The 26,663-nt window shown below is 36.7% G+C and overlaps 1 protein-coding gene across 50 annotated transcripts in view; it reads left to right on the forward strand.

Annotated features, from left to right (window-relative positions):
- RBFOX1 (RNA binding fox-1 homolog 1) overlaps positions 1-26,663 on the forward strand; it is a 906,682-nt gene that overhangs the window by 828,202 nt on the left and 51,817 nt on the right. For 42 of the 50 annotated variants that reach the window (XM_075767625.1, XM_075767578.1, XM_075767602.1 and 39 more), the window contains one exon: positions 11,227-11,307. The exons of the other annotated variants lie outside the window; for them this stretch is intronic. In XM_075767625.1, coding sequence (XP_075623740.1) covers positions 11,227-11,307 — 81 coding nt within the window. The remainder of the gene's footprint in view (positions 1-11,226; positions 11,308-26,663) is intronic. 50 annotated transcript variants of the gene reach the window in all.

The raw sequence follows: 26,663 nt of genomic DNA on the forward strand, positions 1-26,663 counted from the left end.
TCCTGCTTCTTCCATCTAAAACTTCAGGAATTTTGACCACAGTCTGGTATGGAGGAATCATTTGATACTTGATAATGATGAATTTGTGCACAAATAGAATCTGGAAAAGCAGAAACTGCATATTTGCTGAAAGTTGGAGTTCTTTCAAAACAGGGGCAAGGAGGTGTTTGGGAGGGGGCGTTTGCTTGTCGGTACAGTCTTACTGACACTTAGTGTCTTGAGTTTTCTGCAAATCAGCCTGAGTTAATACTACTGAGATATCCCGCTTGAACTAGTCTCAGTTAGGTGACCGCACGGCAAAACCACACTGACCCTATCTCACTACTTGGAGTCAATGGGTTTGGAGCTGTTAAGTGTAAGTTAGTGCTGCACCCCCACTGTGGTGCAGTATCGGCAGCGTTATACCATCCTCCAGTGATAGGTCAGACCTCTGATGCTGAAGATTTCTCCAGAAGTCATATCGGTAGTTACTGTATGTAGACAAAGAATACTCTGAGATGACAAACCAGTGTCAACAAGCTGCTAAGAGCTGGCATGGGTGCAAAGCACAAAGTTGAGGCAGGGAGGCAAGATGAAGAATTGTTATATTAGCTGTTCTGGGATGGGAAAAAAGTGTAGAAATGAAGTAATACATAGAAGAACAGAAAAAAGTCTATTTAAATAGGAATTGTAAGGAAGGAGGTAGGGCCAATGAATGGCAAAAGTTCTCTAACCTCTGTTCCTCCTATATGCCTTGCCTGTTGTTTTACAAAGGAGTAAGATGCCTTTCCTCGTTCTGAGGTCCTAACTCAAAAACCTGCTTTTCCCTTTGAACTACTAGGTAATAAATTTCCTCAGTGGTAGTTCTGCCAGGTAGCACTTAGGAAAATTGCTTGTTTTCTTTAGGTAAACTTGTTCCTCTTATGTCTGACCCAAAGTCAAGGATAAATTCCTGTGCCTGAGTAAGCCTGGATCCTTCTTTAACATGTGTTCTGTGAGTTAGGGGGACGAATACAGGACCAAGTATAATCGTAATTAAATGCGTGATTATGATTGCAACTTACTTGATTTAGTACCTTCTTCCAGCACAGAACACCATGTGTGTTCAAAGGACATTGTAGTTAGCTCGTGGGAGGGAAATCCACCAACTACTATTAAATACCCAGAAGCTGCTTTGGGCTTAGGAAGTCCTTGAGCTGCAAATGGTTGGAAACTAGGATAACAGCTGTGAGAAGAGTATCATGCTTGCTGTCTTCTTGTACTTTACCTCAGGTGCACACTTGATGATTTTGAAAGTTTTATTTGAAAGTTTATTTTTTAAATTATATCCAACATGTCAAAATGCCGCCCAAATGACAGCAAGGTGGTTGAGACTATCGGGGCAATGTGAAGGTTGCATTCTCGCATTACAGTCAGTGGTCACCAAGTTAAAGCATTCAGATTACAGCTTGACGTTTATTTTTGTAGTCAAGTGATCTGTTCAGCTGAGTTGCCGACTACTCAAGTAGTCCCGCTCATCTCAGATACATACCTTTATTTAGTTTAAGGCTGCTTTTGTTTGAAGGAGCATTCTTCTGTAGTCCTCTTTTCCTCAGTGAGCTGGTATAATACGTTTGAGCAGACCCCACGCAGATCTAGCATAATCATTGTGGAATGCAGTGGCAATCATACTCTAATGAGATTTTGGCTCCATCATCTTTGTAGCTTCCCTTTGAGTAGAGAAAGTGATTAGATTGTCTTTTAATTTCCTCTTTGCTAGACTAATCAAGCTCAGTTCCCTCAACCTCTCCTCACAGGACATGAGCTCTAGACCCCTGCCCATCTTGGTTTGCCTCCAGCATATCCTTTCCAGTTTCGCCACATTTCAGTGGAACTGGAGTGGCGGTAGATTTAAAAACTGGATGCAGTATTCCAGGTGCAGTCTTGCTGGCACCAAGCGTGTGTGTGTTGAGGGAATAACAACAGCTCTTGATCTGCTGGCCACGTTTCTGTGTTTCTCTTAGTTTCATTTACTATGCAGTTTGCCTTGTTTGTTTAAACGTTACTTTAATAAAACAAAAGAAAGCATTCTAACCAAGCAAGAGCTGTACTGTACTTTCTTGGTTATTACATTGCTTGTAAGTTCTTGTATGTTTGCAAATGTTTTTTGTTGTGGATATAATTGATCAATTTTTAAACGACTAAAAAGAAAATTAAGTACTATGCCTTACGAAGAGAATCTTTTCAGGAAAAATAATACTTGGACTTCTCTTAGTTAAATGTCATTCTGGTGGTTAGTGAAAATGTGTTCTATGGCTTCCTGACTAGTGATGAACCAAAAATAAATTAAATAAATATGGTGGCAGCCTAAAACTGTCTAATTATAAACATTATACTGAGATTTTTTTCCGCAACTGTCTCCCTGGCCTCCTCTTGTTAACATGTTAGTCTGCAGCGTTAGCATGGTTTTAAAGTAAATCTGAAAATTGTCCCAACTTGCCACATGCTGGCTCGGGCTTTGCAGAGCAGGGTTAGTACACGTGACATAGATCCTGTTTGCAAGAAGCTGCGCTGGGAGCTGTACTGGAGGCTCCCTTGCACGCTGACTGTCATATGTCACGCAGATTGGCTTGTGGACAGCTTTGAACCGTGTGTGGTGGGGTTGTCTGCTTCAGGGGACAAGACTAAACCTGGACTAAACTCTCCAGACTGTGTATGATGTCGGTTTAGAGGCGGGATATAAACCCAGCTGTTTTATAGCTCCTGCTGCTGTCTCCCCAGTTGCTCGACAATAGAGGTCAGCCTGGGTGGGCGCTGTCTGGACCTGAGGTCTAGGCTGCAATGTGCGTGGTGGTCGTCTGACACAATAAATCTGAGACTGTAATTCAAATACCAGCTATGGATATATGTAAAAAGCAATGGCTTAAGAATCTCTCAGAGGAAAATTGAAGACAAACTACAAGGTCATCACTAAAACACTTGTTTGTTCAGGACTGGGTGGGATATTTGCAATGCTAGATAAGTTAATAGCAGTTATGCAGAGGAATAAATTCCTCTGATTAGAAGAATAACAAAGTTAGGAAGATCCATGCGTTAGGATGGACAGTCAGGCAGACAAACTATTCTGAAATGTAAAGTAATGAAGTAATATATGAAATGTAAAGTTAATACAGTTAAGTGGAATGGAAAACAACTCTGTTTTGTGTTAAACCTTGATTACATCTGTAAATTAATGCTAAAGCGGTTTAAGATTATGTTGAATTGTATTCTAAACGTATAGCTAATGTTTTCTGGTTTGTCTTCTGCATTTTTTTCCCATTTTGGGCATTGGGTGACAGAATCCCCAATACATTTGCATTGTAACTGCATTTCATAATACTTACTAAGAGTAAATTTCAAAATACTGAGTTTTCATTTGTCCACTCATTTGTGGAGGTAGTTGAGATGAAGCTGTGCTTTACAATGGCACGCAATCTCTGTCAGTTTGACGCTGTCAGATTTTCTTTTTGAAAATTATTTTTTGGGGAAATCTCCAAGCATAGAACTGCTTCTAGTCAAAGTGAGTGTTTTGGAAAGTTCCGAAACATTGCATTACCATTTTTGTAACTTTTTTTTTATGCACCCAAAATTCTGGAATTTGAATGGGCTGGGGAAGAAATAGACTAACTAAAGCCAGGATTATGCACGATGATTCAATTTTTGCTCTTTTATATTCTCAGCTTGTCATTCAGAATAGAATTTTATTTGTAAGTTAAAACCAACATCTATTGGGGTAAGCAAATAGAACTGAGGGATTAGTAATTTGCATCTCTGCATCTAATTGCATTATATTTGCATCTCTGTCTTATCAATTTGCTGAAATGGGTAATTTACACAGAAAATAGTGTCTTGACACAATATGAGAGGATAAAGTATAAACACATCTACTTGTAATCCCTCCGGGGCCATGGTGAAACTGTAGTGTTCGTGTTTGAGCAGCGAGGCTCCCGTTTCATTTATTCTGTGCATCTATTCATATTGCAGTCTTTATTCATCAGGCAGGTGTATGAATGTGACCCATTTTGGTTATCAGCAGAATATAAATGTATTTTTTATATTCTCAAGTATCTTATTTCAAGAATAGTATAATACCAGCTCAGAGTTTATATTTATACTTCAGAGTTTCTCTCATGTTTGTTTCTCAAAGTTACAAACGAGCCAACATGAAGGTACGGTGATCCAAGAGTAACCATCATTCCGTACCTTTTAGTCTGATAGGAGGGCCTAGAAAGATTAGGAATCAAGATTTGATTTTCAAAGGTCCTGAACAGCTTCAACAGGACACATCTCCCAGTAAGATAATGGCAGTGGATATCGCTGAATATCTATCTATGTGCACCTGAATTTGTGTATATATATCATATAGTAAACGTATTTTGCAGTAAAGTTACAGTTATGGGCAATACTGGCAGTACCACTCCAATTTTTAACATGATTACATAGTGCATTTCCCGTTTTAGATTTTTTGGTGATAAGGATTTACACTTGGATGCCAATGATAAAAATTCACTATCAAGCACGGGTAAACTCTCTGGGCTTGTTATGTATTTTGGTACAATAGCAGCTGAGTTTGTGTGACACAGTAGTTTCATTTTGGTTACAAGACAAGGAATATCTGTGGCTGATTAATCATTTTTAAATTATATTTGGAAAGGGCAGATTATTGCAACTGTCTTACATTGTGAATGGAAACATTACATAAATAGTTCCTGCGAAATACAGCCTATATATACCTGCCAATGAAAGTAGCAACAGGTCAGGCACACGGGGCGTGTTTTTCAGCTGGCATGGCTTGCCACCTACCAACAGCAGCACGGCCCAGCTTAAATTTGCCGCTAAACCCCAGTGAGTATGCCATGCTGCACGGTCAAGCTATTCCTCCTAACGCAGTCTTTGAGAATTGCGGTGGGTCAGTAGTGGATGGATATACATTTCAACTTTCCGTTGATGGAGTGGGTGAAGCTTTAAAGCAAGTCATGTTGTGAGGCAGGAAAAGGAGTAGATCTTAAAAGAACTTGCCGCTTCCCAGCTCCCCTGCTGTCCGCAAGCCCTTTCCCAGTCTAAGGCACCACAGTGCATACTGGTAAGCAGTTTGATCAGTTGTGCATGGTATGGCAGGTCCTGGAGAAGAAGAGATCCTTCCTACCTTGTGATGAGTTATATACTACAGAAGGAGGAGGTGGGGAGAGGGGAATTAGGAGAATCTCACACGAAATTCTTACCAGAGCTACAAACTTTGTTGCTCATCTGATTTTTACTTACACGGTATAAAAACCTGCAACCCTGGTAAGTGACTTGGTACTGTACTGGGTGCTGAACGTATACAATAGGGGATAGAGGTCTGTTTCCCAAAAACCTGAAATGATACCACTGGCAAAGAGTAACTGGAAGGATGGCTTACAAATTATGTTTGTTGTAACACGCATTGCTGTTCCCTAAGTCATTGCCTAAGGTCACTGAGTGTTTTGGTGACACTCTGAGAGATGATAATAAACAAACATGCACTATGCTTAGAAAAGTGATGGAAGGATAACTGGCATCTTAAATAGCATTTTTGAATAAAGAGATCCCATAAAATGTCTTAGATGCACATACCTCCACTGGTATTAATAATATCCCCCCCCCCGTTTTTAATAACCTGTGTGAGGTTATATGTGAATCACGGACTTACTACACAAGAATGAGTGTATCTATAGAGCACAGATTCTCATTACCCGTAGAAAGTACACACAAGATATTCAATAATTGAATGTATTTCAGGTTTGCTGTCAGAAGGTAATACAGATACCGATTTGGACTTAGAGAACTCATTTGGACATCAACTACTTTAGATTCTCGTCCCTACCATGCAATTCTCTTGTTTAAGTGAAACTCCATATATAATTTTGAGGGAATTAAATATAAGTTTTGTTCCTAGTTTTAACATATTGGAAGAAAGGAGGTGTGGTTTTTCTGGATGATACTGCTTTGTCCCTTGTTAAAAATGGAGGAAACAATTCAATGTGTCAACACAACCATCCATGAATGGTTGTATTAAAATCTGAAAGAGTATTATTCCGTTTATAGAAGGATCCCAAATATCTGAAGACACTCAAGTAGCACTTTTTTTGCAATTAACAGCATGTTTAAAAGCATACTAAGGCCATGTAGTTTGACTATAGAGAAAGAAGGGTTAAGAGAACACTTAACAACTATTATGTATTCAAGATACTCTCTTTAAATTCCATAGTCAGATGGGGCAATAGAAGCTAACATACGCTATTATTGTATAACAATGGCCTTTTAGTTAGGTTTTTCTGATCCATTTCTGTGACACATCTTGAAATAACCCATCATAGAACAATATTTCAGGCCAGAACAAAGATAATGCTATTGCTGTCTGGAAAAGCCAATATTAAATGACGCTTTTAGAACAGCAGATCAAGAGCGGACCTGGATTGTTTGTGAGGATCGTTGATACGCTAGCAAATCTCCTGATATGTTCGTGAGAGATGCAGCCTTATAGTTTTCTTCATGCATTGTATATGGAAGAGGAATTAAGTATATATGAATACTAGTTGTTGCAAAAGGTACAAAGGAAAACGGCGATCAGAACGACTGAGAGAAGATTGGGCTATGTAACCTCCAGCTGTATTGGGAGAAAGGGAAAACGAAGTAACAATCACTGAATTTAATAAATAACGCAGCTTTTAGATTAGAGTAATAAAATAACATTTTATAATCATATAGACAAAACAAGACACAAATACTTTTAGCTTTTATTCACTTTTTCCTGTGGGTCTGTTTGAGTTTTGATTTTGGTAAATAGAATTATAGAATGCATGAACTGGTGCGTAGTTGCCAAAAGCAGTAAGAGGCTCTTATTGGTAGCGCAGTAGAAGAAGTATGTATAAAAAAGAGCTGCTTTACCTGGGAGGCGAAGCGCACAATGGATTAGAGTGATGTAATCTTCACTACATCTCCTTCCTTAGTTCCTAGATTACAAACTCTCATTTTAGCGACCTGTGTGCTAATACCCAATGCAGACCAGCCCTGGATGCTGACTTTATTAATTTCTGCCACTGAAAATGTTTGTCTGATCACCCTTGTTATGATGGAGGGAGTTGTACCCTACGTAGAACTCAGCACCACTGTCATCTTCAGAGGTGTCTGAAGAGCTTCACACGAAGCTGTGGTTGTTAGGATTCCCGGAGTGAAAGTAGGAAATCAGTTTTCCCCCTTTGTCTCAGTAACTTGCTCGGGTTTTACCCTGGAAGGTAACAGGCTACTACGGTGCAACTTCTGTCCTCTTCCCTTTTGTAAATCCTCCCCAAATCCTGGGAGAATAAATAGCAGCATGGTAAATTGGAAACTTTGTTCATGAGCAAAGGTTCTAAAGCCATCTATGCTGGGAGGTGATGCATTGTAAATTCACGTTCTCGATAATGGTATATCTGTTTTTTTCTGCTGAAAATGTTTCAATGTATACTTCCACAAAGGATGCCATAAGATATTCCAGCTAGTTGTACAAATTATTTTAAACTTATTTCTTTACTTTTAAGCTGTCTGTAGTGCTGGCCACACAGTGGTTCCAGTTCATCCTAAAAGCTGTTTTTAGCAGGAGTGGTTTAAAATCCTTTATAATTTACTGGAAACTCCCCCTGTTGTTGATCCTGGGTATTTCTTCTTAGATACCTGAGTATTTGAGAAATACAATGGACTTTGTCATATCTCATGTATGAGCCAATGAGCAGCCTGTGCATCATCACTAGTACATTGGTATTTCTACTTATGCTCTGCAGATTAATTTATATAAATCATGTAAATAAGAACTATACACAAAAAGTTATTTTTGAAAATATGAAAAAAAATAAAAAAAACCTTTTAGTCAAATATCTTGGAACCACTGGGAACTGAATTTTTGATATTCTAAGAATATTAATGACTTCACATCATTTTCTTCACAGTCCTGAATATTTTTAGAGTAATTATTTTCTGAAAATAACTATAGTGCTTCAACAAAGAACCTCATCAAACAGTACATTCTTGATCATGGACTACAGGAGAAAATCTTGGAGGAAGAGAATTACGAGTGGGAATACTTTTTTGATCTTGAAAAGGACGGTTTTGTCCGTGCTGCCAGCCTGTACGCCAAGGATGAGTGGTGAATCAGGCGGGGCGGGATCTCTGCAGTCGTACGTGGTGCTCAGCTGAGGCCACCGTGCCCTGCCGCAGCACAGCTACCTGTCGTGTGCGGCACAACCCCCCGCTGCTCCGCCACCGCAGCCTGCTCTCCCCAGTTACACCTGGCAGCATGGCTGCCTCAGTTTCCCTTCTGCCACTGGTCTGTCTGAAGCTCTCCTGTGTGCTGGTACTGACTGCACCCATCAGACAGATATGCTAGTATTTTTCTGATCCTTTTGAAGGAGTTACTCAGGAGGGGCTTTCTGCTGATGATCTCCCAAAACGTGTATCACTGGTCACATCTGCTGTGACCAAAGTAGTAGATGCTTGTATTAGAGAAAAGCAAAAAAGCATGTGGGCTGTTCTCCAGGAGAAAATAGCAGCCTTACATATACCGGTACAGAAGGCATTGCAGAATTAAAGTTGAACTCTTGCATGACTGTAATTTTTTAAAGTTCATCAGCTCCATGATATTATTCAATTACAGTTTGAACAGAAATATTAAGAACTTTGTATTTCATAGAATCATATTTTAATCCTCTTTCTTAAAAAACCCAAAACCCAACAAAAAACCCCAACCCAACACCCTTTATTCTGTCATGTTACAATTTGGTATTCTAGAGGAAATTTTTTTTTTTTTTTTTTTTTTTTTTACATTAGGGAATTTATAGCTTGTTTCAGTGTTCTGAAATTTATACACGAGATCTTATTGTACAAAATTCAATCTTTCCCAGTTGTATTAATTCCATTTAAATACTTTTAATACCAAAATTAGATGCTGCAGAAATAATCTTTTCTCACAAAAGTAGATTAAAAAGTTCCATGTTTTTATAACAAAATCTAATAATAGTGTTTTAGGTATGAGTATTAATTTTATGTACAAATTCAAAGGCAGATTGTCAAAATATAATTAGAAAACTCTATGCAACAAATTCAATACACTCTAGTAGCATGGATGAAAAAAGTATCTGTTTTGAAGTGCTTTTATTGGAAATTAGAAGACTCAAGTAGGGAAAATTAGATCAGTATGAGGTGAAATAAGAACAAATGTAAGAAAGTTAGCTGCAAAGAATAGGAAAATACCTATGGACCATGGAACAAGCAAAGATCATCTACAATTTATGTTGAATAATATAAATAAACTATAATCTTCAATTTCTAAAAACCTTTATATATCTACTAAATATACTTGAAGACATTATAGTTACATTATTCTTAAAACCTAATGAAAATTACTGGTTTTAAGAATTCCTTCCTTTTCCGCATTTCACTCCGCTGGCCGAATGCCTCTGTCTTCGGCTCGCGTTCGTTTGCAGGCTTCTGTAGTAGCACAGGTTTGGAAGTCTCTGTGGAGTTAGGTACATCCGTATTCCGATGTAGACATTCCTAGTGTCAAGGGAGCATGTTCTAGGTCCTGTTTATCTACCAGCCTGAAAAGGGTGCTTGCCATTGCGATCTCAATAGGTATATGTTCATTTAACAGCCTGTGGATATTTTTGGAAGGCGGAGATGGATATTAATACAGTCAACTGTGTGCTCTCGTAAAGTAAGGGGAAAAAAAATTGGTTTAGCTTGTTTTATCTTTCAGGTTAGTAATAGATGGCTTGGAAAAAGCAAACATCTCCAGATGCCGTTAGTTCAGGGTATGCTATTGTCTGGGAAGGTTAGAAGCATATTTTGTGAGATTCCAGTGCTCACAGTCTTAGCTAAATTGCGTAAATTATTTTCCTTCAGTATTTCCTGCATTTCTACTTCAACTGACAGCTGCAAGCAGTAATCAAAGAACTGGTTAATGACAGAAATTTTTGAAGGTACTCTGGTCTGGCAACTGAATATAAGTTGAGAATTACTCCGTAATACTGAATAGAAAACATGCCTTCCATTTGTAGTTAATCTTATCCGTCCAAACACATTTGACTTAACTGTTGAGTTACATTGCTTATAAGTCAGTGTGCAACTTCTAAAGTCTCACGAATCTTCATGTAAATGTAAAGTTTTTGAAATTGTGTGATTCATAAATCCTGACAGCTTGAAGTATGTCAGTGTATGTATATATATCATTTTGTGTGTGTATATACACATATATACACGCACATCTGCAAAAACAGATGTGTCACATCCTGCTCTTCCTCATGGACTGTGTTCCAGAAGTGCAGAAGTTCTATTCCTAGTGTGAAGTTTATTCCTACCTCTAATCAATGTTCAATCTGTATTTAGCTAAGACTGCCAAAATATAATTTTAAGAAGGATGCTGAAACAGCAAGACATTTTATTTAAGTTCATTTTAAAAACCCGGGAAATAAGCCTCAACTTCTGTCATTTGTTCAAAATGAACATACATTGCAAAAGTGTTGTTTTAAATTGATTTGGTTATTACTGTTACTTTTTTTCTTAAAAAAAAAAAAAAGGTTTAATTTCTTTTATTTGATTTTGTTCTTAATCCTGAATCGAGTTTATATGCTGGAAGTTAGCTTATGTTTACGTATTTCTTATTTGAGCAAAACATACGCAATTCTTCACATGTATTAGTAATGACCTGCACGAGCGTTAATTTACCCGATGTACCTGAGGTCATACTTGGCCTAACGTCCGTACATGAGAGCTTTGCGGTCTGATTTATCTGCCGTGTTTGCTTGAGCAGGCTCTCGTTTCGGCCCCAGCTGGGGAGACGAGAAGTTGGTAGCTGGGTGGTGTGGGTGGGCTGGTTGCTCCCGGTAGCAGCAGAGCTAACCAGGCAGCGTCTGGTTCACCGAGACAGGGCAGAGAGGGAGAGAGAGCCCCTGGGTCAGGGACCGGCGGGCGCTGCGAATGCTCGGAGCGTGCGCCGGCTTCCCCAAGCGATAAAAAGAGCGTTTGTATTTTGGGGGATGTCTGTGTTTTGCTCTTTCAAATGTAAAATTGTACGTGTTATATTTGGTCTCTTTCTGCTTTGAAGTCAAAGGACGAAAAGCGCCCCTGCTTCACTGCACTGCTCCGGTTATGACTTTATTTCTGTTTTGAGATAAAAACTGAGGTTTAGTTTGAGTGTTCCAAAACCAGATACCACTCTCTCTCTCTTTCTTGTAGGCAGGGTGCTGCTGTGCCAGGCAAACCAGGAGGGATCTCCCGTGTACAGTGCCCCCAGTTCACTAGTATACACATCCACAAGTAAGCTAGTGTTATGGCTCTTTTGTTGTTTTGTTTTGTGACAAAAGCACATTAATGTGAATTAAGCCCCCTAAAAATGTGAATTTTCCCCATAGCTCTTGTTAAGGTAAATGTGGTATTTATAAACATATGTAAGTAATGTCAACAGATAATTCGGTGGTTTTAGTTGCATCTTTATCCTCAAAGTATATTTTATTTATATATTAAAAAAAAAAAAAGACTACGTATATTGCAATGTTCTACAGAAATGATCGAAAGTTCTACAGTAACGGTGAAATTTTTTGGAATCCAGTACTGTTGTGCACTCTGCATTTCATGTAGAAGATGAAGTTTGTTTCTTTTTCTGTCCTGGTCACAACTGTGATACAATAAACAAAAAGTCTTATATCGTGCCACCATTTGATTGTGTCAGGAAGCGAATAGATATGAAGTCTTTTTTACAAAAGGAAAGACTGCGTGCAAGTGGGTATTTTGAATTATCAAAAGCTGCCCTACTAAAAATAGCACAGACAAGCTGAAATGATAGGTGCTGCTATCAACCATTTTTCGGTGCGAAACTTTGGAGTAGAAATGTGTCCTCTCAAATTCTAAAGTAGAAGTGGAACCACTTCTTCAGAGTGTTTCCGACTGTATTGGTGGTACCACTGACGTCCCTTCTGAAATCTAGGCAGATAAGAAGCCCGTAGCCGAATGGAATAGTAATCCTTGGTGTTGGCTGAATTAGGGTGAAGAGCGGCGTTTGCTGTGTGTTGTTAGCGGTCCTCTGTAAAGGAAATATTTTACGTTGTCTGATTTAACAACATTATTGGATACGCTTTATGAACATCGTATTCAATCTAGAATACAATTCTACTCTTTTAAAGCTTATCTAGACTACTAAAATAATTAATTTATTTTATTAATTAAAACCAGAAATGAGGACATGAGTTCTATAGTGATCATCTCTACAGTCATGTAACTCTCTTCTGCCAAAGACTGTGAATATCATCCCTAGAGCTGCTGCTTTTACGGTATAAATATGGGATCTGCTTTCAAATCAGGAGGCTACAAATACATAGTGAACTCAGAAAATATATGAAGTGTTTTAAATTGGAAATGAAGTTATCAGTTAAATCTGCATTTGCTTCCAAATGCTCCAAGAATATTTTGTATTGTCACCTTTCCCAAGTAGTGTTTTGGGGGTTTTTAATCCTTGCAGTAACACAGAGATGAAATACTGTTTAAATCAATGTTCCTTTTTGAACATTTTTAACGCACTATTCCTTTTTGACTGTAATACCAGTCTTTGACTGAAATTCTTTTCCTAGAAAATTATCCAAACTTTTCATTCATCTCACTGTTAGGGAGCTTCTGTTGGAGGAGGGGAAGCAGTGTTTGTTTTCCATTTTCTGGAAATTACTCTAAATAAAGCCTTTCTTAAGTTTACCCTGTTGCTCCTATTATCTCACTGAATTCTATCCTAGAAAATGTATTTCTGGGGTTGTTGTTTACATCGTATGGTATTTCCACTATTATTAAATCCCTAGATAGTCCTTGGATAGCTAGCTAAGCTCTATACTTCACTGTTTCCATTATGTCTCATGAGTCAATCCCTTTGAAAAATCATATTTTGCAGTGGTGCTCCTCGAATAATGATATCCTCACAAACACCTGTTTGTTTGCAATTATGCCAAATACATAAGTAAACAGACTTCGCCTATCTGCCTCCCACTGGGCGACGTGTAGTACACGGTTTCGTAACGGAGATTGCTAGTAGCCCTCGCAGCAGAAATTATTACGCTGTTGTTGAATCTGTGTGTCAGCACGTCATGATTTTTCTTTTATTATGTATGCTATTTCATATTGCCAAAACGCAGTTTCCCCTACAGGGTCACAACTCCTAATAATACAAAATTGCTACAATTACTAATGATTGTAATTAGGGTTTTTTTATTTCTCCTTATTACAAAACTTTCAATAAAGATGTAAAATAGTTTAATTTCTATAGGAAATTCTACTAAGTGAATAGAAATGAAGCTTGAGTTTGTCTCATTTTCTTTTATTATTTTAAAGATCTTCATTTTTTATGCACATTTGTAATATTGAAATGATAACTGATAAGTCAACATTAATGTCTAGGAGACTAATACTTTTACTGTTACCATTCCATGTAGGCAACAATATTGCAGCCTTCATCTTTGAATAATTTGTTAATCATTTATTCTTGCCAGTATTATAACCATGTAATATTTTAGAACAGCTTACAATGTACGGATTAAGAGGTTTTAAATTTGTAATTGTTTTAACAGAAGGGAAAGAGTCAGCTGAGATTTTTAAAGCTGTTTGAGAGGTTTGAAGTTCATTAAATGCTAATGGCATTTAGGAATTTTCAAATATTTGGAAGAGGATAGTCCCCATTTTTAGCTGTGTTGTTGTCTTTAACTTGACTGTTCATCTTTTGCTCCTGAATTATATTGTGTAAGGAATGAAGGACTGAAACACGGTTGTAAAATATGCTTTTCTTAATTTGGCTAGCTTTATTTTTCTCACTTAACTTCTTGACTTTTAATTGTGTTGGTCACTAGTAGTCTCTGATGACTCTGAACGCTTTTACCCCATTTTTTTTTTTTGGCTAGCCAGAAAGAAGAGTGCATTTCTTGGAGCTACTCTTTCCCTTCTGATGTTTTATTTCCTCAGGATATATTTTATGTATCACATTGTACATTTCCCAGTACAGTGATTAGTTACACCTCTGAATATGTCAGGAGATGGAAACATGGCTCTGCTTCCTTCCATCACTGCTGGCCCTTCGCATAATACAGAAAGAAATGAGCTGTTTCTTCTGCAAGCAGTGGAACAAATCAGTAGCAATAGTCTCTCATGCCTCATCTGTTCTCTTGTGCTGAAGCAGAAGATGGGACCTGGATCAGTTTTTCATTTGCACATCTATTCTGGGAATAGATAATTTGTTATGTAGAAAGCATAGTTTCAGCATGCAAATGTGTTCACATCCCTTGGTGGGACAGATTCTTTGCCTTGCGGAGACAACCAAAGAGAGGAAGCTCATGGTCTCATCTTGGCTGCTGTAGATTGCTGGGCTATTGGCATCTCGAGGACAGAACTAATACAAGTGATTTCAGTTAAATCCTTCATCGTTACCCTAATGCAGAATGTAGACAAGTACCGGAAGAAGATAGATCCGGAAAGTAAAGATTAGAGTACACCATGTCCTTCCTAGAGGCCCGTGATATCTCACTGGAACTTAGTAAATCAAACAGCTTGGCTGCATGTAACGGACAGTCTCTTTTTGCCCCCATGTCTTTTGACTAGTTACTTCCACAGGAATTTTTTAAATCCTGAAGAAATTTGTATCTACTGTTAAATAAGAAATATGTCAAGAAAAATTTTGGAACTTTTCTAAATTGAAGCCACTCAAGAATAGGATCCATGAGAATATTAAGACCCTGCTGGACAAAAGAAGATTCAAAGGAAGAAACAATTCTGTCACTGAGTATCTGTATCACTGTTCTACAAAGAAGAGTAATATAGTTGGGTATGCATGGTCCAAAAAAGCTAAAAATATTAATTTGAATTTATGCAAGGATTTTAAAAAACTGTTTAGTGTCTATTTTACCCATTTGTCTATATTGTAGAAGTGCCTGAAAATGTGAATGAAATAGCAGTTAATGAGAGCCAAAACATGGGAAAGAAGGAAGACATGAAGTCATAGAATCATAGAATAATATAGGTTGGAAGGACCAGGTTGCACCAGGGCACCTCTGAGGATGGCGACTGGACAACCTTTCTGGGTCGTCTGTTCCAATGCTTGCATATCCTAACAATGGAAACCTCTCTTCTTTCAAGTGATATTTGTTGTCTCTTGTCTTCCCAGCGTGTGCCTCTATGAAGAGCCTGGCTCCCATTTTCGTGATAACCTTTCATGGCAGGGGATGGAAAAGGAGATGCACCTGCCTGTAGAGAACTTTGTGCTCTGGAATAGCTTATCAACGTTCTCAGGCTCACTAAGCATTAGCTGGCGTAGCGAGGAAGCCAGCCGAAAGCTGTGCGTAGCATTTTTCAGAAATTTACAGTTGTGCGTACCCAGGTCCCATGGAAGGCAATGGGAGAAAGAAGACAAATTTTAATGAAAGTTCAAAGGCAGCTGAATGTTTTTCACTCTCTAAATCAGAACTTTGATCTTTACAACCTTTAGGCTTTATTTTAGCTCCAGGTAAAAATAAAGATACTTGAGTTATCAGGTACGTAACTACTACTAGATATTTCTGAGCATATATTAAAGGGACAGTTCACTGGACTGGATAGCTAACGTATATGCTAAAATAGTAAATTGCCACATGTCTTTGTTCAGAATGATGCGCAGATGAACGCCTGTATTTCCCAAATGTTTTGCATGCCCATGAAAGAGAATTTTGCCTTGACTTCAATGAGTACATTTTAAACCAATGTCAATTTTAGCTTACATTTTCTAAATGTTAGTTGTTTAATCTTCAGTAAGCATGCTTATCAGCTCCAAAATATACATGCTTTTTCCATAAATTTTCATTTTTTATTAAAAATAAATAAATCTTTCATATTGCAATAAAGTGGTAGAATTAAAAGAAGAAAAATGAAAATGCAGAAATCAAATATTAATTTATTTTATCTTACTCAAGGGCAAATGAAGTTGATGGTCCATTTTTTAATTGATGTATTGATTACAATTTTGTAAGAAGTGGTGGAATTCAGCAAAAATGATTGAGGTGGTACAAATGCTTATAAATCTGTCTCACATTGTTCGTGTTCTTTAATTGTAATTGTTTGATAAAACTTCCATCAGTTTCTGTAATTAACCTAATGGTCTAAATGAATTTCCAGATCAGTGGTTATTCATTTCAATAGAGAAAATGCCATTACATTGAGTTTAATTAATACAAAGTAAGTTCACAGTCCATTGTATCATTAGAATAGAGTTTTACTGTTTTAACTGTTTCAATTATGAATATTTTTTCCTCTTATTTTGTTTATCCCGTTTATGGACTTGAGTGTTCATATTCTATTCATACTAAAATAGTATAAACCCTTTATAATGAAAATCTTTAAACCCCAATGCTTTTCTAGTTCCCATCCTCTAAATATCAGTGTAGATATTTTTTGTATTTATCATTTCAACTATTTTTAAACAGAATTCAGTCAGTGCCAAATTCATAATCCCATGATGTGCCCTCGAACATCTTATTTGTCTTGATATTCCTTTCACAGAAGTACATATGACAGATAAGCACTCACCAGAGAATACTTTTGCTTTGCGTCAGACAGATATTAAAACAATAAACTATGTTGCCCTGGGATTTTAGCTTATGAGCAACCAGCAAACAACAAGGCAAAGATGAGATGTTTTCGAAAGGTGGGAAGGCACTTCTTTCAGAAAATTCCCTGGAAACCTTTGGTCCCGTAGTATTTTTGACAAGAAATATTTTTAGTGTTTAAGTTCTTTTAAAGCAAATCAGGAAAATACATTCCATTACTCCAGAGCAGGCATTAGAAATGTTCCTAAATTATCCCAATAATCCTACTGATCCAAAGTTATATACCGGGAGAAGAGGAAAATCTATAGCAGAAGCTTAAAGTATTAATTATATGATATGGGAATTTTGCTTTTTATATCTTCTCTGTTAAAAACTTAGCAATACTTATGTACGACAGACTCACGTACTATTTTTAAAAGGATCTTTTTTTTCTTGTGGGTGTTTTGTTTCAATTCATAGGTGGAGGATAGTTCAGGACTTTGTTGATATGCGTGGAATAAATAAGGAAATTCATAAATACTAAGTATAATTACCACATCCAATGGTAGGATTTAGTTCATTTGAGGACTCATGCTACAGAAATGAAAATTAAGTAAAGCCTGTCTATTTAATATGTCTGTTGAATATCCTTGCTTAGAAGTAGGTTACTTGGCTTAGGACTGTTAGTGAACTACCTAAAAATGCTGTATGAAACTATTGTCATGGTTCTTGTTTCACTGAAGACATTTCAGGGTTTATTTTTCTGTGCCATTACTAATGAATTGAAGTAAGACCTTTGACATTTAGATTCTGGCACATTTCCAGTACGGAGAATATTACATGGGGAAAATAAAAATTTAAAGTGTGCTTTTGAGCAGAATCATTAGTGGAAACATTCAGTTCAGAAACCTTGATTCAGTTGATTTTTGTCAGGTTTACTCCATTGCACACATGTAATTACCTGAAAATTATATTGTAATGATGATAGTCTTCTGATAGTATTATCTTGAGACTCCAAGCAACTGAAGTTTAGGTGCTGCTGGCATTTGATATATCCTTTTCTGGGTTGTGTATGTAAGACGTGATTGACCATATTCAATCCAAATGGACTTACGCTTTATTGTAATGACATCAGTGATCACTTTGTTCTGATTTTATTGTTGTACTCTTTCTTAATTTATTGTTTGTGATGTTACTGTTATTGGTAAGAGAGAGACTGTTTAGTAAGCTTGCCATTTTGAATTGATATATGGGTCAGGAACAGTTTAAAGAATGAGTATTCATATGGTATAAATAATCTGCTTGTGTTACAGTATTTCTGAATTAAATGTAAAAAGGTTTCTGCAAACTAAATTTTTAATTGGTCTGTTTTCTCTTAAGTGAAAATGTAGTGGCAGGTCACTTTTTGCACAATTACAATACGTATTAGTAGACTCTTTACATGTTTGTGGTTGTGTCTGCGTGTTATTGTTTCATAGGAAAAAGGTAGAGCACCCTGCAAAGGAGTTTTGTGGTCAAGCCAACTTAACCATTGTAGGACTGAGATTCAGGACTGAAACAGTGCAAAAATCCTGTCCAAAGGGAAATGGCCATACATTTGAGTAGAGCAATCGCACATATCATTTCCAGGATACAAAAACCTTGTTACTGAATATTTAAAAGTGTAAAAAATTGAAAAATCATGTATTACTTCCAGAGAAAAATATTGATGTCATCTCTCGCTGAAATGTCTTTAGAAGGTTTTGAAACACTGTTTTGGCCCATCGTATTGGACCAGAGGCCATGTTTTGAACACAGTTACTCAAATGTGAATGCCGGGTAATCCCACTGACTTCTAAGTCAGATAGTTATAAAAATAGTACAAAATTAGCAAAATTGAGTAAAATTATATCCGTCCATCTGAGGTTATATTTTTGATTTAAGTATCAACCTTTTTAAACTGTAAAGTGAACCTCTTTTGGAGTTTTGGTAGCACTGCCTGAAATTCTTGTAACAACATTTTTTGTGTTCTTTATCACTATTATAATTGTCCTTCTGTAACCGTTTTCAGGCTAACTGTCCTTTAACCTTCTGTCTATCAGTATTTTAAATGGTGACGAATAAGTCACCAGTAAGATGCATTGCAGTTGCCCAAAATCTGTAAATATGGGTTTCATTTCACTCCTGCAAATCTATTTTTAAGCTCCTTGCTGTTTATCCTTACTCTGTTAATCTGCAGTGTCTCTGAACTAGCATGTTTAAGAGTTTCCTAAAGATAAACATATCCTGAATTGGGTGCCACTGACTTGGTTTTTTAGCTTATACACCATCCTGCACCTGGGTAGTGGGAGATGACTGGAAATGTGTGCATAATATTTTTAATAGTGAATTGTGGAGAGTATCTTTGTCCTTTAGTTCAATTAATAAAAAACATGTTTGACCAAGGACAGTTGGACATCTCATGTGTCTTAACGTAGTGCTTCCCTGTTAATGGAGATAGGGCACTTGTCCACTGGCAGGACTGATGACTAACCAATGGGTTAGGACGGTAGGATTGCTTGGACTTCTCTCAGTATGCAGCTAAATAGGAGAATTACATTTACCACGTTTTTTGCATCATGAACTATGTTATTGTACATAGGATCCTTTGTGTAGAGTCCTGTCTGCAGGCTACTGATGTTTCCTTAGCTTTGCATTCTAGGTGCTGTCTTACTTTCAATAGGTAGGCGCATCTCAAGTCATTCTGTCTGTCAGATGTAAAGTTGTTAATTTTGCGGGTTTCAGCTTAGCCTGTAAGATTCGGTTTCAAAAAAAGACTTTAGTGTCACTCTCCTTGCATTGTGTGACAGTTGTTATTAAGTCATGGCTCTTAAAGCCATGTATACAGCAAAATTCTTCAGCCTGAATTTCACAAATAGTAAGTACTTTTGAGGGACTACCGTTTGTAATATCTATATGACTCTCTGCACGTGCTGTTCTTTGTTTTGACAATTTTTCTGTTATGGCTTAGATTAGGTTAACTAGCTGGGTTTTTTTCCTCAATCGCTTCCTGCCTAAATTGTTCCCAACACAACAATGTTCTGACAGTGTTCTTTTTTACAGTTTAGTAATTCTGTTGAGTTTTAGTAATCCTTGTGTCATCCAGAAAGAACTTCTTGTCACCACATAATTGACTTGCATAAACATTCAAATTACTGAATTTTGTTATCTCTTTAGCAGCAGTGCTACTCTTCATCTAGTTTTCCACAACAATGTCCTTTTTACTTTGTCTCAGGAATGGTGTTTAGGCTAGACACAGGAGAATTTTTCCATTTGCTTGGAACTTGTAGATGTCCAACACCCAGGAACACAAGACAAGTTATTGATCAGTTTGATCATCTATATTTGAAGATTGTTCTTTAATTTAAGATCAGATGTGGCTTCTCTGATCTCCGCTGTTTCTTTTCCTTTATGGCCTAGTTGCTTTGTTTGTTTTTATCTACTGAGCTTTTTCTTGTTTGTTAGTAATTTCTTTTGTGAAAATTCAACTGTTCTTTGTACATCAATTATTTGTATTCCTTGTAACATCCACTATGCACTGCTCTGATTTTGTTATTAAGTACACCATGAGTAATTTGATCACCAATTATAGCATTTTTTAATCAAAGTTGTAGGTTGATGTAATTACATAACTTTAGCAAAAAATTCTCAATCTGTTCTTTTTTATCCTTCCGCGTCCTCCATTTTTTCTGTCTTAGAAGAGAAATCCCTTGATGTCTGAGGGATTCACGTGGCTGCATATGCAGTCTTGTAAAAGAAGGTTGTGATATATGGGAATTTCTGATAATCACAGAATCACCAAAGGACTGAATCTCAGAATGGCCGAGGTTGGAAGGAACCTCTGGAGGTGACCTTGTCCACCCACCCTGCTCAAGCAGCATAACCTCGAGCAGGCTGTCCAGGACCAAACAGGTTTTGAATATCTCCAAGGACAGAGACTCCACAGCCTCTCTGGGTACCTGAACAAGTGCTCAGTCACCCTCACAGTGAAAAGTTGAGGGAGAAAGATGAGACAGTTTTCAGGTTTTGGCATCAAGATTTTGCTCCAAAGGTTGTAAATTCCTGGCAGATAATGGTATCAATATGCGTAGAAACCAATGGCGGTTTGTTTATTGGTATATGAGAGGACATGAAACAAAGGAGGGCAGAGAAAACGAGTAATTCCATGTATACATAAAATAATTATGAGGAAATCTAAGCGTGAATTCAGTATGTGCAAGTCATCGTTGAAATATAGATCAATTAGATCTGGAAACAAATTTAAGGTAAAGGTAACCAAATAGCAAGTTTTGTCAGAACAGTTATGTGTCTTCCTACAATTTAACATAATAATAAGCTCATTAATTAGGAAGTTGCTTTTTACTGAAATATTCTATGTTTTTTGAGTAGGTTTGATTATGTTGGTGATTTGGTACAGAAAAATACAAATCTTATTTTTCCTGTGTCTGAGGATGAAATAGTTGAAAGCCATGTCTTCAGGCAGCTGTCCTCTCTTTCTAAAAATATTTATGTACTCTTTCAGGGGACACCTTATTATAAAAAAGTTTCACCAAATGTATGTAAAATTTTGTGCTAATTTGGATTTGACTGGAAACGTAATGCAGTAGCGTTGTGTAAAGGGATTCAATTACAGTGTGCAGTGTTTTGTAAGTAACTGTCTCGCATAAAAAGTTAATTAATCAGAGCTGTGTCAATTTCCTTGTGCCATGTCAATTTGCAGCAAGGTAATTAATCACTAATCGCCCAGCGTGCAGCAAACTAAGGGACAATCCATGAGTCATTTATTGTTATTTTTTTCAAAATAAATGGCACACAGAGCCATGAAGAAACACATCTTGCCTTTCATAATATTTTTATCGACAGTTTTGCATGTTGTAATAGACTGCAGCAACAAGCAGCTGTAGTTCAATGGAATATGAATATTAAAGAAACAAATGAGAGCAGATTTATAGGCCATTGCTTTTCTGTTATGTCAGTTTTGAGATTACACTGAGCAAATGAACAGTGAAAAATTACTCTTCCATGTGGAGAATGGTGATTAGACTTGTACATTAATTAGAGATTTTTGTTTTCCTTTTCAATGCATTTCAAATGAGAATGTCCTATAAGTAACAGTTTGTCCAAAATGCAGATTTATTCATTCCTAAACAACAGGGTTTAATACTGACAAATATTTTTGTACAATAGTAAGGAAATCATTGTTCTTCTAATTTTAAGTATGTGTTTCAAAAAATAAATAGATTGTGAATCAAAGAAATGGAAGGCACTAGTCATGACCGTATTTGACACATATGGCAAATTTTCTTTGAATTCAGTTAATTCACAACTAGATCCCCAGGGATAATCATCTCACAACAGTGACAGGTGAAAAAAAAAGTCTTTTCAGCTTGCTATTTTTAAACATTGTGAAGCTTTTTTTTTACTCTGAAATTTTAAGAATACATATATAATATAATTTAAGACCCCTTTAATGTTAAAATGTGTAGTAACAGAGCTTAGATCTTGCTTGCAGTGTACTTTAGACTGTGTGTTTAAATGCAAAGATCCGCACACACATCCTCTTTAACGCAGTTTTTGCAATGCTATTAAAGAATGCCAAGTAATACTACTATTACAGTGAAGTGAAAACTCACTACACAGCATACATTGGGATAAACTCCTGATTCTGTTCCTGAAATCTCAGATAATATCATATAGATTATTCTGCTTAGCCTTTCTCAGCATGTTACCCATTATATCTCTTTGTTTTTAATTTATTGTCCAGCACTTCTGAAGTGTTTCCTCAACAGGGATCCTCCTAAACTATGGGAATAATGTAAATGTGTCTCCCTGCCTTTCTAACAGTTAAACTACATTGCAGTAAATTAGCTATAAACTGATTCAAACATGATGTAGCATTCAAATTTTTCGCCATAAAACATTTGAAAACTCTTAATGGCGGATGACCTGATAGTTTGCGCAAAGGAGGAGAGATTAGGAGTGATGAGAGGTAGATTTGTTCATCCATTTTGATGGCACACCTTTTTTTGAGGCATATGGCACTCTCATACAAATTCAAACCGCGGCACAAATGCAAAGAATAATTGCCCATTAAAATGGCTGTATATTTTTATGGCTTTGATACAAAATCTGCCCCCTGTTGTTTTTTGCATCTGCTACTCTTCCATCTATCCCAGAGCTTTAAAACTTTAATACACAGTGTATAACCCTTAAGTATTTTTTACCAGGTTATATTCCTCCTTTTGGGAACTCAAACTTTGTCATTGTTCATTCAGTCTTTGTTTTCTAAGGCATATGTTGAGATATGGTGCCTATAAAGCACCCCTACCTGTCATGTTCGTTTAATAAAAATGAATAAAGCCAATGCCTATATTACATCTTTTGGGAGAAATTAAGATTTGATTAAATTTCATCTGTGAACACAAAGATTAAGTTCCTCTTCTTTTTCTCATGTTCGTAGTTGTTTTCTATATAAAATTATTTGTTACCTAAATTTTAATGATATGCTAACATGAATCCTGTTATTTCCAAAGGCCTTTTTATTTCCTTAAATGTTGCAATTTGACCACATTTCATGTTTGAGGTCTAAACTGAAGTTCGATGAAGGAGATACCCTGACAGTGTTTCCATGTTTACAAAGTGTGTCCAGAAGAGAGAAATTCTTGGACAATATTCATTGTAATAATACTACTTTTTTTTTTTTTTTTTTTAAATTTTATCCTCTTAAATATAAAAATAGAACAAATAAGTTTAAAGAAGGAATCTTACCAACATACCGTTCCTAAAAAAATTCGTTGAGGCTGTAGTACAAGATGATTTGTATGCTTGTTGATAATTACATTAAGCAAAAGCAACAACTTCAACAGCATATATTTTATTCACACTTTTTTTTTAATTTGAAAAAGTAAAATTGGAGTTCCACTGTAGGAACTGATTTTTTTGTGGCTGCCATTGTAGTCCCATTCATATTTGAATAGCTGAATGAATAACTACAGAATTGGTGGCGCTGTTAGATGAGAATGTAAATTGTTTCTCTGACTTGATATTTGATTATACGTAGTCCTTAGAAAAGTCTCCTTTTTAACCTCGTATTGTCACATCCTATCATCAATGTGTGGGTGGAGAAATCTGCCTTTTTTTTAACCACAGATCAGAAGAATTCCAGTCATCAAATTATGTTGATAAATTTAAAATACTTTTGCTTAAAAGTGGACTCAGATTCTTCCCTGCTGAGAGTCAAACACATTTTCAACGCCATTATAATAGCGTTTTCACTGACTGAGTTTCAGGAGTTTGGCACTGAGGCACTAAGGAAGGTTGACCTACAAACTGTAAGTCATTAAAATCTTTACCCCTCCTGGCTAGTATATTCATTTCTTTTGAGGCTGGTTAATAGTACTTAATGCTTCCTGATGGGAGAGCCCTTTTCATAAAATTGTTTTTATGAAGTCCATTCTTCAGTTGTGTTCTAATGGTGCCACTTCTGCTGGTTATTTTGGGGTGAGGATATTAAAAAGTTGGTAGGAAAATAAATTCTGTGGTTATTACATATTCCTAACCATCTGATTTCTCAGCTGGGCTGAAGTAGCATAAATTTTTTTGCTGAACTCAAATCTAGGGTGACATTATCTTGTTGATTATTTTACCTCTAATCTTAATCTTTAATATTACTGCCTGGAAATAGAAGGCATGTTTTTAGATACTCTCATTTTCAGACTGACCCGTCAATTTTTTTGGGATGGATATAATTCTGTTATATGTAAACTCTACAGCTCACTCGATCGTAAGTCCTTGCAATGCTACTCTTAGTTCAATATTGCTCAGGCTTAGTTTCCATCGTGTCTTACCCTCTTCCTGACAGAATTCCAGATCCTTGCTCTACCTTCTCCTAATTGCTTCTACAAGCTTTTTTAGAGTTTTGCTCCACTCTAGGCATTTTATGCTTCATGATTTTATTAAGGAGGCAGTGCAAGGCAAGCATAGCAAAACAGTTAAATTACTTCAGGCTCTTCATTCTAACGGATCGTTTGTGTTGCAGATCCTTAGAAAGTGATAGAAATCGCTGTCTTGTCTTCGTATCTCCCATGAATGCTGAGCCTCCATTAGGTGTTCTGGATTTGGTAAACACTTATGGACTGACTCTTCCTGCTAGCTCTATCTTCTAGCTTTTTCTCCTCTTTCATAAGAGAAAGCCTTCTTTCTCATAAAAATGTAATAATATTTTTTAAAAAATATTTTCTGTTCCTTTTTTATTCTTGATGAGGGCAGTATGCTTTTCCAGTGACATTTCTTTGTAGAGAACCATTCACTGTCAAAGATTTAAGGTGGGTGGCCCTTTTTGTAATTCTTTTCAAGGTGTGACCACCATCAAGATTAAAGAATATTTAGGATAAATGCTCAATTATTGCAAAATATATATTTTAAAATGTCTGTGTGAGAGCTGGATCGAGTAGTACAATTCAAAGGAAAAAAAAACACTTTAGGAGTTCATGCTTTCATAGAGATTTATCTTCAGCATCTCCCATACAACTTCTCCACAATTCCGGTTGGTTTTCATCAGACCTATATTTACTCATTTCTTCTGAAAATCAAGAGGATAGGTCCATTCTTCTCCCATGTGTGTAAGGTGCGTGGCTGTATGGAGGAACTGGTGAGCTAGTTTCAAACAGTACCTTCTAGAGCGGAAAGATTGTCTAGGACCCTGAGCCCTTCACTGAAAGAAGACAACTTAACTGCTTTAAATACTGCCAAACATAGATGTTAATTACAAATAATTATTTGCTGAAACACATCCTGGAGCAGGACTTTCCAGACCATATGTTGCAAGACCACAACACTGTTAGATACCTTGCATTGCTTGAGCTTAGACTTTTTTGAATTGGTTTGGTTTTCTTTGCCACTACTTCTGTTTTTCTTGTGAAAGTGTTTTCTATCAACGTGTAGAGAACTACAGATGCACATGTAAGCAAAGAAGTTGCCCAAACTGCTCAAAGGTTGTCAGACTTCATTATTTTTTTTTGTCAGTGGCTTTTAGCTCAAAGAAATTTCTTAAAATCTTGGTAGTTTGGGTGTCCCTAAAGACTACAGGTTTTTAAAGCTAGCTACAGAATACCAGCCTTCAGGTTTATCATTTAAGATATCCACCATTTCAGATATCAGGTTTTCCTGGCCAGACTCTCAAGTCCATTTTTCCCCGTTTACTTAAGCAAACTCTTCTCAGCACTGTTTTGTTGTGGGGTTGTTTTTGTTGTTGTTGGTTGGTTGGTTGGTTTGTTTTTATGTATTTGCATGAGTTATTATTTTTTTAAAGGCACAAATTAACTCTTAAGTTATTGGAGAAACTTGCTTCTAGAAATGACCATCTAGCAGGTGCAAAGGAGTAATTTTTTTTAATGCAGGCAGACTGCAGCTAAACATTACTCTGATGCCAAAGCTGATCGTACTGGATTAGATTAGTTCTGCAGTAAATCCAATACCCTGTGTTTGGAAAGGAGCAAAAGCTGGATTGTAAAGGTTGTAAGACTGGAGCTAGTGTGTAGGTATATAGTTCTTAGAACTTTCTGTCAGCTTTGTCCAATTTGGAGAGTTTTTGTAAATCAGAAGTGATGTCTTTGTACTGTTCCTCTGCAGAGAAATTGTTTGTTCATCCTTTTCAATCATAAACTTTTAAACTTTTAACATCCATAACATCCAGTGGCAGAAAGTTCCATGGCGGCTTAATTAGAGGTTGTGTGAAGAGCCACCTTTTCCCATATTTTCTCCACTATCCATGATTGTGGAGCTTTGTCATAGCTCCCACAGTCACTTCTTTCTGTGCTGAAGAGTACAAGTCCACTTCATTGTTTCTCTTACCAAAGTAACAGACGTGATCATAGTTATGATAAGTGACCATTTAAAACGTATGTTGTGTGCATCACCTAATTTAAGCCAAGACAGGAAGTCTCCAGCTTGTGGCATTTGTAAATACATTCTCTAAGGGACAGAAGTGAACAATGATGCCATGATGTCCAACCCCCATGTTTTCCTCATGTATTGCTAATTTCCATCTCTGAAATTTTATTAGAGCATTGCACC

This window comes from Balearica regulorum, chromosome 15 (genome assembly GCF_011004875.1).
Source record: "Balearica regulorum gibbericeps isolate bBalReg1 chromosome 15, bBalReg1.pri, whole genome shotgun sequence".
Lineage (NCBI taxonomy): Eukaryota > Metazoa > Chordata > Aves > Gruiformes > Gruidae > Balearica > Balearica regulorum.